The sequence below is a fragment of the Notothenia rossii genome (assembly GCF_949606895.1).
Source record: "Notothenia rossii genome assembly, chromosome: 1".
Taxonomy (NCBI): Eukaryota; Metazoa; Chordata; class Actinopteri; order Perciformes; family Nototheniidae; genus Notothenia; species Notothenia rossii.
The window spans coordinates 42,561,999-42,577,975 of NC_136912.1; the positions used below are offsets into that span (position 1 = coordinate 42,561,999).

Sequence of the window (15,977 nt, forward strand, 5' to 3'; positions counted from 1 at the left end):
GGGGTTCCTTGTCGCTGAGGAATCAACTGGCGAGAGTTTGTCATCCCTCATCCTGGACAGGCTCCAAGAACTGAACATCCCCTTTGAGGACTGTAGGGGACAGTCTTATGACAATGGTGCCAATATGCGAGGGAAAAACAAATGAGTTCAGGCCAGGTTACTTGAACTAAACCCGAGGGCACTATTCGTGCCATGTGGCGCACACACTCTCAATCTGGTGTTAGCTGATGCAGCGAAAAGCTCCCTAGATGCCACTGGATACTTTGGCTACCTCCAAAAGCTTTTTACATTGTTTTCAGCATCCACAAAGCGCTGGGACATTTTGATGAGCCATGTCACCACTACCTTGAAATCATGGTCTGAAACCAGGTGGGAGAGCCGGGTCAACAGTGTGGAAGCTGTGCGATATCAGGCTCAACATGTTCGAGATGCACTTTTGGAGGTGAGGGACAAGGCCACTGACATAATGATCAAAATAGAGGCACAGTCTTTGGCTGAGGAAGTGGGGTCCTACCGCTTCTCCATTTGCACTGTGGTGTGGTACGACATCCTCAGTAAAGTCAAACAGGTCAGTAAGGTCATGCAGTCTGTGTCAATGCAACTTGACATCGCAGTTGACCTCCTGAGAAAGACAAAGGCCACCCTGGAAGACTACAGAGCCACTGGATTTGCCTCTGCTCAGATCAGTGCTGAAGACATGTGTGAGGACATGGATGTGGATGCTGTCCTCAAGGAGAAGAGGCTGAGGTCAACCAAGAGGCAGTTCTCTTATGAATCACCTGATGAGCCAATGGCCAATGCCCTAAAAAAGATGGAAGTTACATTTTTCAACAGGGTGGTTGATGTTTGCATCACTTCCCTCAATGAGCGTTTTGAACACCTGGAAGAAGTTCAGGCAAAGTTTGGGGTGCTTGTCAACTTCCCCGAACTGCCCAGAAACGAGCTGACAAAGCAGTGTCAAACACTGAGCAACACCCTGAGCTCTGGCGGACAGTCAGACATAGATGGAAAAGAGTTGGCACTGGAGCTGATGAACTTTCCAACTCTCCCCTCACCCACAATGACCACCCTGGAACTGTTGGTGTTCTTGGAAAGGAAGAACCTGAGGGAGGTTTATCCTAATATGTGGGTGGCCCTCAGGATCGCAGTCACTATGCTAGTGACAGTGGCTTCAGCAGAAAGAAGCTTCTCAAAGCTGAAGTTAATTAAAACCTACCTGAGGTCTACAATGGTCCAAGAACGCCTCAGTGGACTTGCCATCATCAGCATTAACAGTGATGTTTCTCGTCAGCTGTCATATGAGGATGTTATCGATGACTTTGCAGCAAAGAAGTCAAGACGAGTGCAATTCTGAGTGTTTAAGTCAAGCAAGTCAGTAAGGTATTTATTTATTATTACAATATGTGTGTTCAAAAACAGAAATGTAATTGTTCCTTTTTTGTATAAATCGTTTTTATGTATTTGTTAATATTTTTTCATTTATTTTATTTTATTTATTTATTATTACAATACGTGTGTTCTTAAGTGTTCTTTAAAATATTTCTATAACTCCTTCTGCGGAAGCTACTTGTTTATTAAAAGATGTTTGTTGAATTATAACTAAAGCAAGTGTGGTTTTTGTATTTGTGTGTAGGGTGGGGGGGTTGGTGTTTTCAATGTATACTATAAGACAGTAAACAAAAAATATCGTTTAAAAACTGGATAAAAATATGAATACATAAATGAGTGTTAACTAGGTCAAATAAGATATGAATGAACAACAAAAATAAAATAAGTTACATTTATTGGCTATGGTAGGTTATTGGCTATTGGTAAGCCTTTTTGCCTATGTCAATAAGTTTCTGTTTTTGTAGTGTATTCGTCTTTTGTAGAGATTTTTAATTTGTTCTTTATATATTCTATGGGGGGGGGGGGGGGGGGGGGGGGGACGCCAGCTAAAATCTCGCCTAGGGCTGCAAATTGTCTAGAGCCGGCCCTGTGTGAAAACCTTGTGAAGACTTACAGAAAACTTTTGACCTCTGTCATTGCCAACAAAGGGTATATAACAAAGTATTGAGATGAACTTTTGTTATTGACCAAATACTTATTTTCCACCATAATTTGCAAATAAAGTCTTTAAAAATCTGACAATGTGATTTTCTGGATTTTATTTTCTCATTTTGTCTCTCATAGTTGAGGTATACCTAGGATAAAAATGACAGGCCTCTCTCATCTTTTTAAGTGGGAGAACTTGCATAATTGGTGGCTGACTAAATACTTTTTTGCCCCACTGTACATCGATACAACATTACGTGTTGATAGAAATCAACACGTAATGAAATAAGACCCCACGGTTTGATGATTGATAGGTGTGCGGGCTGTCTTTCATTTTGACACACAGAACAATGGGGGCTATCCACCCTTATCCACAAGGTAAAGTAATTCACACAGCCTCTTCCCTCTTCTCTCTGTGAGGAGCAGCAGGTTCAGCTTTCAGAACAAAGTAACAAAAAACTAAAATTGCATTCATTTTTAAAAAATATGTAATGTAGTAATAGATGTATTTATTTTCTTCTCAAGAGAGCACCAGAATGTGTATTTTATGTTTGTATTTCATTTTGTATATAATAGTTCCCTGTTGGACAGTGCTGTCTATGAAAAAGCATTCACTTAAACTGAATTGATATTTTTAGATGGGCTTTACTTTTAGGTCACTCTTATTTATTTCTCTGTTGCCCCCTTTCACAGCAATCCAATGCTTAGCTTCCGTGCCAAAACTCTGTTTCTCCATACTGGCAGAGGAAGTACTCAGATCTTGTACTTGAGTAAAAGTACCAGTTCAATGTAGGAATAATGTGTAGGAATACTGTAGCAGGAATACTCTGTTACAAGTAAAAGTCCTGCATTAAATGTTACTAAGTAGAAAAGTATTAACATCAAAATAAACTACAAGTACCAAAAGTAAAAGTAGTCATTGTGCAGATTGGTCCATTTCAGAATAATATGTTTTATAATTATTGATCGTTAAAGTGTTATCAAAGCTGGTAAAGGTGCAGCTAGTTTTAGGCCCCATTTACACGCAAACGAACCAAATTCGATTTCAAAAAAGTCTTCCATTCACAGCTAGCAGGTTTATTGTTTTGGGTGCAGTCACTTTTGCCTCCACTCGCTGTTCAAATAAATGTTGAAAGAAAAAGTAAATCTGTTTACAGTTCTTTTTCATATGGGTTTTGAGAGATGTATCTATGTATGTAATCTATGTATCCATAGATTTAGTCCCGGGGGAGCTTGCCCCCGGACCCCCCTAGAGGAGGTGAGGTCCACCACCTGCCCACACCGCCCGTTAAATTGTCTCACCCACATTGAGGATGCTTCCTACGCCCATGTTTTATTCCATGCATCAAGTGAGGCAAATTGGGTCCAAATGTTATTGCATCAATGATCTGTTAACATTCAAATCAATAAATATATGCTGTAACTATCTGGCTCTAGGCAACTCAAAGGCTCATAGTTGGGGGCCTAGGGGGGAAAAAAGGACCGTTTGGTTCAGATTCTCGCAAATTCGCCAAATTTGGCACAGATGTTGTCCATACCGTACTTAATCATTTTAAGATGGGTGCCAAGATTGGCGCCCCATGGTACTGCCATATTGCGCAATCCAATATGGCTGCCACCCGAAAAAAACAAAAAGGCCTAGAATCATAAATGATACCACTTTTTAGGGGTTTTCTGGGCCGTAAAATCTGATTCTGGTGTTATTTAAATGATTTGAGGTCAAGATTACCCCTCAAGGTCAAGTTTACTCATCAAAGTTAGTATATAAAGGTAATATCGGGGTAAAATTCAGTATTTCTGGTGCAACATGCCAGATTCTACCCCCATTTTTTTTTCTCATTATAAGCTATACTTGTATGTATCAATGTTTTATTTCACAATTCAAAACAATCTGATTCTGGTTTCATCTCAATGATATGAGGTCAAGTTTACCCCTCTAAGTTAACATAAAGGTCATTTTGTGTCATAAAAAATAAAATGGTATCATTATTTATTGGAAATAATGTTTTGCCATTTAACCTATTTTCAAACTTGTTTGAGAGACAAGGCAGGAGTCAAACAGTAACAACATGTGCTGTGTTTGCTGAATCAGCCTGCCAGTTAAACCAGGTGAAGGTAACCTAATGAGGCTGTACTGGTGATTCATGGTCCACATACAAAAGACAGGTAAGTTGTAATGTTAGCAAAAGTGCATGCATTTTCTGATAGACAACATAAGGAAATTAGTGTGCTGTTATAGTTTCATGGTGTGAATACTGTCAAAGAACATGTAGTTGATGTTTTCAAGCTAGCTAACATTAGCTATATTAGCTCTGACTAACATTAGCTAACAATTGCTCAGAGATTAGAAGCTAGCTAGCTCAGTGATTGTTGGTGAATGATATCTTGCTGAGCTAAGGTTAATCTGCCTGTACACTTGCCAGCTAATAAGATAACTAATGTCATTTAGAGAAATTTCATTATTAATTCATTATTTTGCCCAAATAAAGTCATCAATAAATTAGAACAATGATATGAAGTGAATTAAATGAAGTCCTGGGGATACTAATATTGCTATCATTTTTGCATGTGCACTCTGCTCTCTGGTCCCAACCAACGTTGATACCAAACCTATGTCCTTGTTTTTAGGTGCCTGCTATGTCACCTATAAGACGGGATGGCAAGTGAAAGTTCTTTGTGTCGACGAGCCTACATCATCATAATGGACTAGAACAAGAGTGTCAAGTCAAGCATGTCTTCTATCAAAATTATGAACTGGGAACTCTGTTGTCTTTGTCAAATGGTCAAACCTGGAGAAAGCTTGACAACTCCAAAGACAGAGGGACTTGTATCACTTGAGAGGGATCTAAAAGACTTCAATGATATCAATGCCAATGATCTTCCTTGTAACGTCACGATTAGTCAGTTGAATGATGGTTCAGGCATTGCAGCAACTCTTACATTGCATAAGGCTGTGTATCACAAAACGTGCAGGCTTCATTGTAGTAGTTCTCGGGTTAAACGGGCGAGAGAGAAGCAAGACAAAGAAGCTGCCCCCAGTGCAGAGACTGGCCCTAGTCCCAAAAAACTCAGATCATCTGGGAATTTTCAGCAACAAGGCAATGTCAAATATTGTATCATCTGTGAGGGCGTGGATCCAGCTAACCTCCACAGGGCAACATCTGATGATGTAGATAACAATCTAAAGAGTTGGGCGAAGACCAACAAAAACTTTGCTTTACTTGGCAGACTAGTTGCCCCAGCTTCTGATGCACATGCGGCTGATTTCCATACTCACCATAACTGTTATGTAAGTTTAAGAAACACCGCTATCGCTACTGAGAAACGTGATTCGGTGCGGCCTGCACCTTCGCCCTTCAATACGATCATCTGCGCTCAGATAATAGCCCTGATCGAACATTCAGAGAACACTTTATTCAAGCTCTCAGAGCTACGCAATATGTATCGAAAGTTTACGAGTGATCAAGGTCATCAATGCCAAGATGAAAAAGTGCCACACTCAACCCGATTCAAGGATCACCTTCTCAAGTTTCTACCTGAATGGGTTGAGGTTTCCAAGGAAAATAAAGGCCGGAAGGATATTTATCTATCTCACAAGTTTAAGGTTGCTGATGAGCTTGCCAAGACATATAGCGCACAAATTGGTCAAGAAGATGCTCTTATTTTCATGCGGGCTGCCATGATGATGCACAACTTTATACAGAGTCAACTGCCTTTTGATGGCTCCTTTCCTGCTAACTGCCTCACAGCTCCAGTTAGTGAAGAGATGAGGAGTTTCTTCAATGTAGTGCTCCAGGGCCCATCAGCTCTTGAGAAGATTAGTGAAGACAGCAATCTGAATGCAAGGGAGAGAATTGCATGCAACATCTCACAACTGCTTATCTACAATACTAGTAAGGGTACACACCACGCTGTGAAGACGGATACAATACGCCACAACAAGGAGCGAGAAACCCCCTTCCCCCTGTATCGTGGCCTCAGGCTGCATGGACATGGACGGAACAAAAAACAGATTGATATTGAACATGCTCAAGGCATGTCAGTATCATACAAACGGGTCATGCAAGTTAAGCGAGGTATTGCTCAAGCGGTGTGTGCTCGCCATGTCTTAGATGGAGTGGTACTACCAACCAACAGCCGTCTCAATGTCTTCACCACCCATGATGTGGATAATTTAGACAGCAAGGCTCAGGGCAACTTCTCACTTGATGAGTTCCACGGATATGCCCTTAGCGTGACCAACCATCTCTCGCATGAGAACCTAGGTGTGAAGCGGGATCCAATTAAGCTTGACCCCTCTGACACGTCGACTCCAAAGCTACCAGACTCTTACGTGATCCAGCCCCCAGTCCAACTTACTCAAACAGATGTCTTTGCACCAAAATATGGCAACAGCAAAGTCAGACCACCGCTTGATGTGCAAGGTGCCACGGTCAAGGATGAGGTATGGATGGCACACGTTAACAGTGTGCTGAAGCAAGGCACGTTAGCAGAGGGTGACATCATCACTTGGTCGGGATACAACTCTATGCTAGCCAGCGAGCAATCAGTGAAGCCCCCAGCTGAGATCGGCATCTACCCCCTATTCCCAGACAAGGCCGCATCCGCATCTTCAATGAAGCACGCGATGGAGCTGACGATGCAAGGCACAGAGTTCCTCAACCCAGGCCAGACTAGCGTACTCGGTGCAGATCAGCCACTATTTGCTATCATCAAACTGCTCCAATGGCAATACCCCAACACTTTGGGAGAAGACAAGTTGGTTGCCATGATGGGTGCGCTGCATATTGAAGACAAGATGCACCTAATGATTGGGAAGCTGCTGCTCGACTCCGGGTGGGCCACCATCCTCGCTAAGGCTGAGGTCCTGACATCCGGTCGCGCACAATCTGCGCTCAATGAGCATCACATCAAACGCACAAGGTATGCCCATCAAGTTTCTCTCATGTCACTTTATGAGCTCAAACAGACCGCCTACGCAGAGTATTGTGAGAGTATAATGGGCCCACCTGAGTCATTTGATATGTGGGATCAACGTTCACAAACTGTTCCCCAGTTCAAGTTCTGGTCAACCATAATGAAGCTGGAGCTTCTGATGTGTCGCTTTGTGCGGTCCCTGCGGGAAGGGGACTTTCCACTATATGTGCAAGCATGTGACGAACTTTGCGGCTGGTTTCACGCCCTGGACCACACAAACTACGCACGTTGGATGCCAGTCCATGTCCGTGACATGGTTCAGATAGCTGATAAACACCCTCAAGTACATGCTGAATTCATGAAAGGCAACTTTGTTGTGCAGAAATCAGCTAGAAAGTTCAGCCTCATGGCCAAGGACCAAGCACATGAGCAGTCCAACAAAAGCCTCCAGGCGCATGGCGGAGCCGTTGGACTCTATGAGAATCCTGAAGCCCTTACATTGTTTATGCTGGCTGGACCTGATTGCACACGGATAGTTGAGGAGTTTGAGGCCATCAATGACCCACCAACGTCATCCACTGCTCATCATGAGGAAGGACATAACTTGCAAGTAAAGTTTCGCAAGGATGTACTCTCGTTCATCGATGTGGTACAGCAGCTAGGCAACCCCTTCCTTGCTACAAGCCAGGAGCTTATTGCACTCGATACACAGAATGTCATGGAGCCGGCAGTTGTTGCTTCTTTATCTCAAATCCATGAAGCCGGCCAGACCCTTCATGCAGCATATGTCAAGGAAAGATTGGAAATGGCTTCAGTACCAGTATCTGATACCGTCAAGCGGAAAAACATGCTAACATTCGCCAACCGAACTGGCCCCAAGAAAAAAGGTACAAAGGACGGTGGCATACAGAAGCAGAACATGGTTTTAATCACACAACTGTTCCTTTCACTCCAGTCACGTCCCAATGCTGACATGACAGACTTCTTTCAATTCGAAAATCAGAGAGAGCCACCGAGCCTGGCGGACAGAGGGTCTCTGCGATCTGGGACAAAGTCTGACATTCTTCAATGCCTCAATGCTAGCACAGGTCGTGCAGCTTCTGCCAAACAATCTACCGTTGTGGTGTTGGATATGGCAGCAGTCATCCACATGGTGCGCCCCACAACAGCAAAGACATTCAGCGAGTATGTCTTGCTCAACATTACACCATTTCTGGAGGCCCAAATGACAACTAGTACCCACCGCATTGATGCTGTATGGGACAACTACCCAGAGGAAAATAACCTAAAATATCTTACACAGAAACGGCGTGGGAATGGTTCACGGACAAAAGTCGGTGATGGTAGCACTCCAATCCCTAAGCATGAATGGAGTGGCTTCCTAAAAAACGAGGACAACAAAAAGGAGCTCTTCTCATTCATCAGCACACAGATCTCAAAGAATGACATGCGTGGAAAGCTCCTTCTGACTACCCACTTTGAGACTGTGCTCTCCAACATGCCTTGTGATGTCACAAAACTACAGAAGTGCAACCATTCTGAGGCAGACACCAGGATCCTCCTGCATCTGGCACATGCAGCAGAGCAGGGTCATACAACAGCCTTTGTTCGCACCGTAGACAGCGATGTTGTCATTTTGGCAATCCGGTTTTTCGAGACCCTTGGCCTAACGGAGCTCTGGGTGGGTTTCGGTACTGGTCGAAAATATCGTGACATACCAGTCCATACCATCTACTCTGATCTCGGTCCATCAAAGTCATTGGCACTACCCCTCTTCCACAGCTTAACAGGGTGTGACACAACTTCCCAGTTTCTTGGATGTGGCAAGAAGACAGCTTGGGCAGCCTGGAGAAGCATACCAGACCTCACCAACACACTAGTTGCTCTCACAAACACCCCTGACCTCTTCAGTCTTGAGTCTGTGCATATGCAGAACATTGAACGATTTGTCGTGCTCATGTACAGCAAGGGGTGTGGTGCAGCTGGTGTCAATGAGGCCAGACATTGCCTCTTCACCACTGGAAGTAGATCCCTGGAAAACCTCCCACCTACCCAAGCTGCACTGTTCCAGCATGTCAAGCGAGCGCTACTGCAGGCAAGTTTCTACTGGAATCAGGCAACCTCGGTCCAGCAGGAAATTCCTGACTTCAGTGAGTGGGGCTGGCACAAAGATGGCACTGGCACATGGCAACCACTGTGGACCACTCTTAGTGATGCATCAGCAGCATGTGACCATCTTGTGCGCTGTGGCTGCCTCAAGGGATGCATGGGAAAGTGCAAATGCCACTGTATCGGTGTCCGATGCACAATCCTCTGCAAATGCGAAGGTGGGTGCCTTAATAATGAAGATGACAGCCAATAACTCCACACCTTGCAAGGGATGGAGACACAAAGAATGTGAAAGACAACATTGTGATCTAACTTTTTGATTTTAGCAAGTTTTACGGAGTAACTATTTTGATTACATTGTCCCCTACTGTTGTTTACTGTTGTTGAAGTTGGACTTGTATTAGTTTGTTGTTTATAATAAACAATCTACTGTTTTGAGTTGTGAAACATTGATATATATACAACTACAACTTATAATGGAAAAAAAAAACTTTTTGGGGGTAGCATCTGGCATGGCGCACCAGAAATACCGGATTTTACCCCAATATTACCTTTATGTACTAACTTTGATGAGTAAACTTGACCTTGAGGGGTAATCTTGACCTCAAATCATTAAAATAACACCAGAATCAGATTCTACGACCCAGAAACCCCCTAAAAAGTGGTATTATTTATGATTCTATGACTTTCCGTTTTTTTCGGGTGGCAGCCATATTGGATTGCGCAATATGGCAGTACCATGGGGCGCCAATCTTGGCACCCATCTTAAAATGATTAAGTACGGTGTGGACAACATCTGTACCAAATTTGGCGAATTTGCGAGAATCTGAACCAAAAAATCCCCTAGGCCCCCGACTATCAGGTGATGTTATTACAATATGAATAATGGTCCAAAATAACATTAAATGCATAGGATTTTTTGTTAAGTAACATACTGTCGTCGCCGGCCGGCCGATACATGCCGCGCATTAAGTCGGCCTGTCTGTCAATTAATCCCCGTGCCACTTTTTCCTTGTTTGTAACCTTTATTTATCCAGATTGGTCCCATTGAGATCATAGATCTCTTTTTCAAGGGAGACCTGCAGCAATTAGATTCCACATGAAACATAAAACAACATAAAACAATAGAGGATATCATACAACATATTTACAAGCTACATTTACATATTTATCAAAATTTACAAATACCCATAGTTTCAAAGAGCATTCCTCCCAGTCCGCCCCTGCTTTCAGGGGCTGCTTCTCACTTCTCTTAAATGCAATCGTTGCGTCCCTCACTTGCGTATTTTCGTTGCGTATTAGTCCCTCCCACCAGGGAAGCATGGAGAGACGCAAGGAAACCACGAGAAGGGAGAAGAAGCAGGGGAATGAGTTTTAAGAGCAATGGGACGTCCTTTCCTCGGAGCGTCACGTGAAGCGACGTCTGTTTGTGATGACGCCGCACAGCTGATCGTCTGACAGCAGCCAGCTCTTTCCCCGTTTTTTTCACAAACACCTTCTCTGTGAGTCTGTTAGTACACATTTACTGACATACAGTAAACATTTGTATCATCTGTTGTACACCCAAATAAATAAAATAACTCATTCTCAAAAAAAGATAAACGCCATTCTTAAAATGTATAAACAAACAATAGTTTGATTAATATTGATTTGAGTGCACAAAAGAATGACAATTATTGAGAGAAGAAAAAGAGATATGTTATCTATCAAAACCCAGTTAGATTAACATTCATTGGATTATCCACTTTGTTATTCAGATAGGCTATATCGCATATGTTTAACTAAATGATACATTAATTGAAACAAAACACTGTTTAAGTGTCCTTGAGTTGATGAAAGACGCTATATATATTAAAGTTATTATTATTATTATTATAAACTGAGGAGTGAGTCCCGTGAGTTTCATGTATTTTCTTCACTCCGCTGGTAAACTGCTCTCATGTCAAGAAGCATCAAATCAGTGCATGAGCTGCAGCATCCAATCAGTGAGCGATACACAGTAAGGGGGCGGGGCGAGTGTCTGAGGATTTCACCAGAGGATGGTCTGGTTGTTCCTCGATTATCGCTCCTCCGTTATCGGTCCTCGATCCTCCGGCACAAATAAGGGCAATGGGACGTGACTCAAGATGGTGCAGACAAATCAACTTCCGATGATACAGAGGACCGAGGAGCGAGGAAATGAAAATTAAGAGAAGTTAGAAGCAGCCATAGTCACCTGAACTGATCCCAAAGCAGCCATCAGTTTAAATGATCATGTAGTCCCCAGGTAGGAAAGTAGAGTAGAAGCCACTGTGACTGAGTGAATGAAGGAGCCACATTTTGTCTTTCAGAAGTAACTTAAAAAAGTGACAACAGTTCAGTGTTCCGAGTGTAACCACAGATGAGCAGGTGCTCTCTGCACCTGCTCACACGTATGTTTCAGCAGTGGCGTAAAGTAACTAAGTAGATTTACTTAAGTACTGTAGTAAAATATTGCAATACTTGTACTTTACTTGAGTATTTTATGCTACTATCTACCCCACTACAATTCAGAGGTAAATGTTGTACTTTTACTCCACTACATGTGTATACCTTTAGTTACTTTAAAGATTTGGATCAATGATGTGAAATATAATCAACACTTAAATCAGACTTTAGTTAGACCTGGAGTAAATTGGAGTAATGCACAATGAGTACTTTTACTTTTGGTACTTTAATTATATTTTGATGCTAATACTTTTCTACTTTTACTTGAGTAACATTTAGAATGCAGGACTTTTACTTGTAATTGAGTATTCCTACACTCTGGTACTTGTACTTTTACTCAATAACAAGATCTGAGTACTGCTCCCGCCTGTGTTTGAGTTTTAGAAACAACAGGCTGCTGTGACTCAGTTGAGGTGGGGCAGTAAACAAACCTGCAAAACAAGAAGAAAAAAGGGCAGGAAAAGCACTTTGTGAGACAAACAGGGCCCCCGGGGGACCTATCACCACTTCAGAGCCTCTGATTCTGCCCCCCCCCCCCCGACCAGCATCATTCAGCAGGAGCTGGCAGCGCCGATGATGAGGTGAATCAGAGGGGCCGGGCAGAGGGTACGCTGTGTGAATGATGGTAGACCCACTAGGCCAGGGCTGGAGAGTACATCTACTCAACAACTGTACTTAAGTGAACAATTGAGGTACTTGTACTTTACTAATATACTAGTATTTACTTAGTATTAATACGTACTAAGTTAAAAATGATTTGGTGCCTACAATTGGCATTGCCAATACTTTTTTACTTTAACTTGAGTAACATTTTGATTGCAACAGAGTATTCCTCTGGTATTTGTACTTTTACTTAAGTACAAGATCTGAGTTCTTCTTCCACTTCTGGTTATTATACTTAATTAATGTCATGCTACTTTATTACTATAAATGGACTACATTTCAGTGCGACCGGAGCCACTGGATGTACAGCTATAATTACTTTTCAGATTAAGATGTCACATTAAACACATTTGATTGCTTATAAAGTTTGGCACATTATTAAACATTAAACCAGTTATTTCCTTACAAGAAAAGCCAAAGAGTGATTGACCAAAATTCCCCAGTAGGTTCATTTTAATGACTGTTAAAGACCCAGAAATCTCAAAATATAAGATGAGAGGACAGTGGATCAAACTACTGTACTGTATATGACGTAGTTAAAATGAGCTCCACCACGCAGCTGCAACAACAAAATTAGTTTAAATGATCGAATAATGTTATACGTCATCATATATCAGACAGTGGGATACTTAAGTACTAATCTTTCAGTACTTTTACTTAATAGACAACATCAATGCAGGGCCTTTACTTGTAATACATTATTTTCAGTGGTGGGTACACACATATTTTAATTAAAGTAAAATAAGTAACACCACACTGTAGAAATGATCAATTATTAATAATGAATTCTTCCAAGATTCTCAATCATTCTTATTTCAAAATATACATCTCTTCTAAAACCTTTTTCTTTCTGTTAAACAACATATTGATACTGATGGACAGTAATCGTTCACACAAACTTCATCTGTTGAAAAACCACACAAATAAAAGGCTACCATAGTTCTGGCCTACCAATTCTATTTATGAAACATATACATACATTATGTATATATGTAAAATATATATATTTTTAACTTGTTATTCTGGAAGTCACTGATAATTAGGAAATAACATTATCGTAAAAAGCGTTTGTGTTTAGCGTTAATACATTTGACATCTTGTTTTAAGTTTGCTGTCTGTGTTTTCATTATTGCAATCAGCAGATAAAATTGTTTTAATCATAATAAACTCCATAATCTTATAGTTTTTATTTTTCATTTATGCCTAAATTTGCCACACAGTCTTTATTATCACAAAGGATTATACTGTAGACACTGAAATTAGCATCTCTATACTGAATCCAGAATCCTTTTTGTTGTTTTCGTTAAAGCATATCAGTACATCTTCCACTAAAATCAAAGATATTCTTTTCCATATATATTTCAAGAAAAACACAGACCAATCCAAATACGGGTCATTATTTAAACCTTGAGCCCGGCTCGGACGATGCCTCCATCACTACAACCCACCCGGCTGACTCATGCCTTCCATCACCAACCATCTCCAGAGGACGGGGGGGCGTGACACAGCAAACCAACACTTTCCTAACACTCCCTGCTACAGCGTTTCCACCAGACAGCAGCGACCACACAGCTCTGATAACAAACACCACTCTTTTCCACTGACCATGTGTCTCAACTTGAAGTGTTGCCAACAACTGAATACAAAGTTCAAATTCAAGTTCAATAAGTCTGACAATAAATAAAACACTGGGCATTTGTAAACCCCTCCTTGTGTTCCAAACTATTCTGTGGAAGTCATTCAGTCAGAAAAGTGAAGTGTGTTTTATCTTAGATCATACTTACATCTCTGTGCCGTCACCACTCTCCCTGAATGGAAGTCTTGGAGATAAGAAAGTAAAGCACCAGGTTAGAAACAAATCGATCATCACCTCCACAAAAAGAAGTCCAAAGAAGCAGAAGATAGAAGGTCAGTGATCTTACAGCTGGACATGAGCATGGAGGTAAGCAGAAGTAGAAGGCCCATCCTGTCTGAGGAACTCTGCTGGCTGTCCCGCTGGTTACCACACTAGTGACTGCTGGCTGTGTGGGGGGCAGATCTGATTCTGATGGGCGGGAGCGGACATTAAGGTGGTGCTCTACATCAGCCAGTCAGTGGTCAGCCAGCGGTGGCGGTTATCAACCCCAGCAGCCGTCGGCTTGGCTTAATTTGCCAGGAAGTGAGTGTTGTTTCCTCAGGATGTCCATGCCTCCCGGCTCTTGTGCCGTTGTGGAATGTTCTGGAGGTCTCCTTCATGTATGTGTGTTTGTGTGCGTGTGAAATGGTAGTCACAATAATGCTGTATTGCAGTACTCAGGCCTTTGACCTCCGACCTTTGCTGGCAGAGCTGTGCAGGTAGAGAGGTGAACAAGACAGGGATAACCGCCTTTGTTTAGCATAGCCCATTTCCTGAAGGGAAGATAATGGATGAGCTCAGCTACTATGGAGTGTTTTTACAGACATAAATCTCAGCCGGGCTCTTACAGGACACAGGTAGGTGGAGCTGTCCAGAAGCCCTGTGTACTACTGAGATCACTCATGACTAGGGATGCACCGAATATTCGGCCGCCGAAAATTATCGGCCGAAAATGGTTAAAAAGGCCCTTTCGGCCGAAAGGGTTTTAGCACCGAAAAAATATCACCGAATGTCAGAGAACAGGGTTACGTTGGTAAGCTAACGTGTTGTTGTGATGACGTAATCAAAACGCGGCGACAAGCACGGCGCGCGACCATGCTCGCGGCTGGCTCACAGCCAACATGTCTGCCGCTTGGAGATATTTCAAAAATATCAGAGAAAGAGGCGCGGATTGCAATTTGTAAAACGTGTTCAGCTGACATTTCTCGAGGGGGTGAAACTGCAAAGACTTTCACCACTTCGGGATAACTCCACCACTTGAAATCAAAACACCCGGACAAATATGCGGAGTAAGATCAAATCACAAGCACTGACAGCGAGAGACTGTTCAGCGCTGCCTCTCATGTGCTTGATGAGAAGAGGAACAGACTTATGGCTGATAAAGCAGAGAAGCTAATGTTCATTAAAAAGAACCTCCCACTTTTCCTTAATAAGTAGACAAGGCTGGCTTATCATAAGCTTATCTAGTTCTACATGCCTACTCTATATCCACTTTCCTGAACAATTTTCATTGTGAGTTATAATTCACCATCTCAGGTTATCATTAGGGGGAAATGACAGCAGCACAGTGTTCAATATATTGTACTTTCGGTATCTAAATGATACAATGTTGTTTACATTGCTCATGAGGACAGACCACCTTATTTGCAGATTCTTGAAATTGTAATTTAATTTATAATTGATTGTGGATTCTGTATCCAGTTTTCACTTTATGTATCTTTATACAATGTTTACTACTTTGCTTATGAGGACAGACAGCCTTATTTACAGATTCTTGAAATTGAATTGTAATTTCATTTGTAAATAGTTACATTCATGTGGATTTATCCAGTTTGCACATTTGTATGCATGCACTTATAGGTGCATTTGTTGTTGTTGAAGGCCTGGCTGTTACAGTCTTTATTTACAATATGTTGTTGTAGGCCTACTGGCCTAGATGTTTATGCAGTTTTAAAACACCTTGGCTTTGTTCTGAATGCACTTTGTTGTAGTTATCCTACAGAGAAAAGAAAATGCACTTCACTTGGAATTAATGTACTGTATGCATTCAAAAGTGCTGAATAAATGTTTTATGGACCCATAATAGTGATTATTATTTAAGTTAAGTTTTGCCATAATCATGTCTTTTTCCATAATCAGGTAGCTGAACAACATTGGTAAAAAATGTATACAT

General features: G+C 41.8%; 1 protein-coding gene across 10 annotated transcripts in view; it reads right to left on the minus strand.

The window, feature by feature from the left end:
* pecam1b (platelet and endothelial cell adhesion molecule 1b) overlaps positions 1-15,977 on the minus strand; it is a 77,385-nt gene that overhangs the window by 50,219 nt on the left and 11,189 nt on the right. For 7 of the 10 annotated variants that reach the window (XM_079651966.1, XM_079651970.1, XM_079651975.1 and 4 more), the window contains exon 2: positions 13,974-14,009. The exons of 1 other annotated variant lie outside the window; for it this stretch is intronic. In XM_079651966.1, coding sequence (XP_079508092.1) covers positions 13,974-14,009 — 36 coding nt within the window. Of the gene's footprint in view, positions 1-13,973; positions 14,010-14,111; positions 14,234-15,977 lie in introns of those variants that run through there. 2 more of the 10 variants (XM_079651967.1, XM_079651969.1) reach the window with 1 other exon arrangement.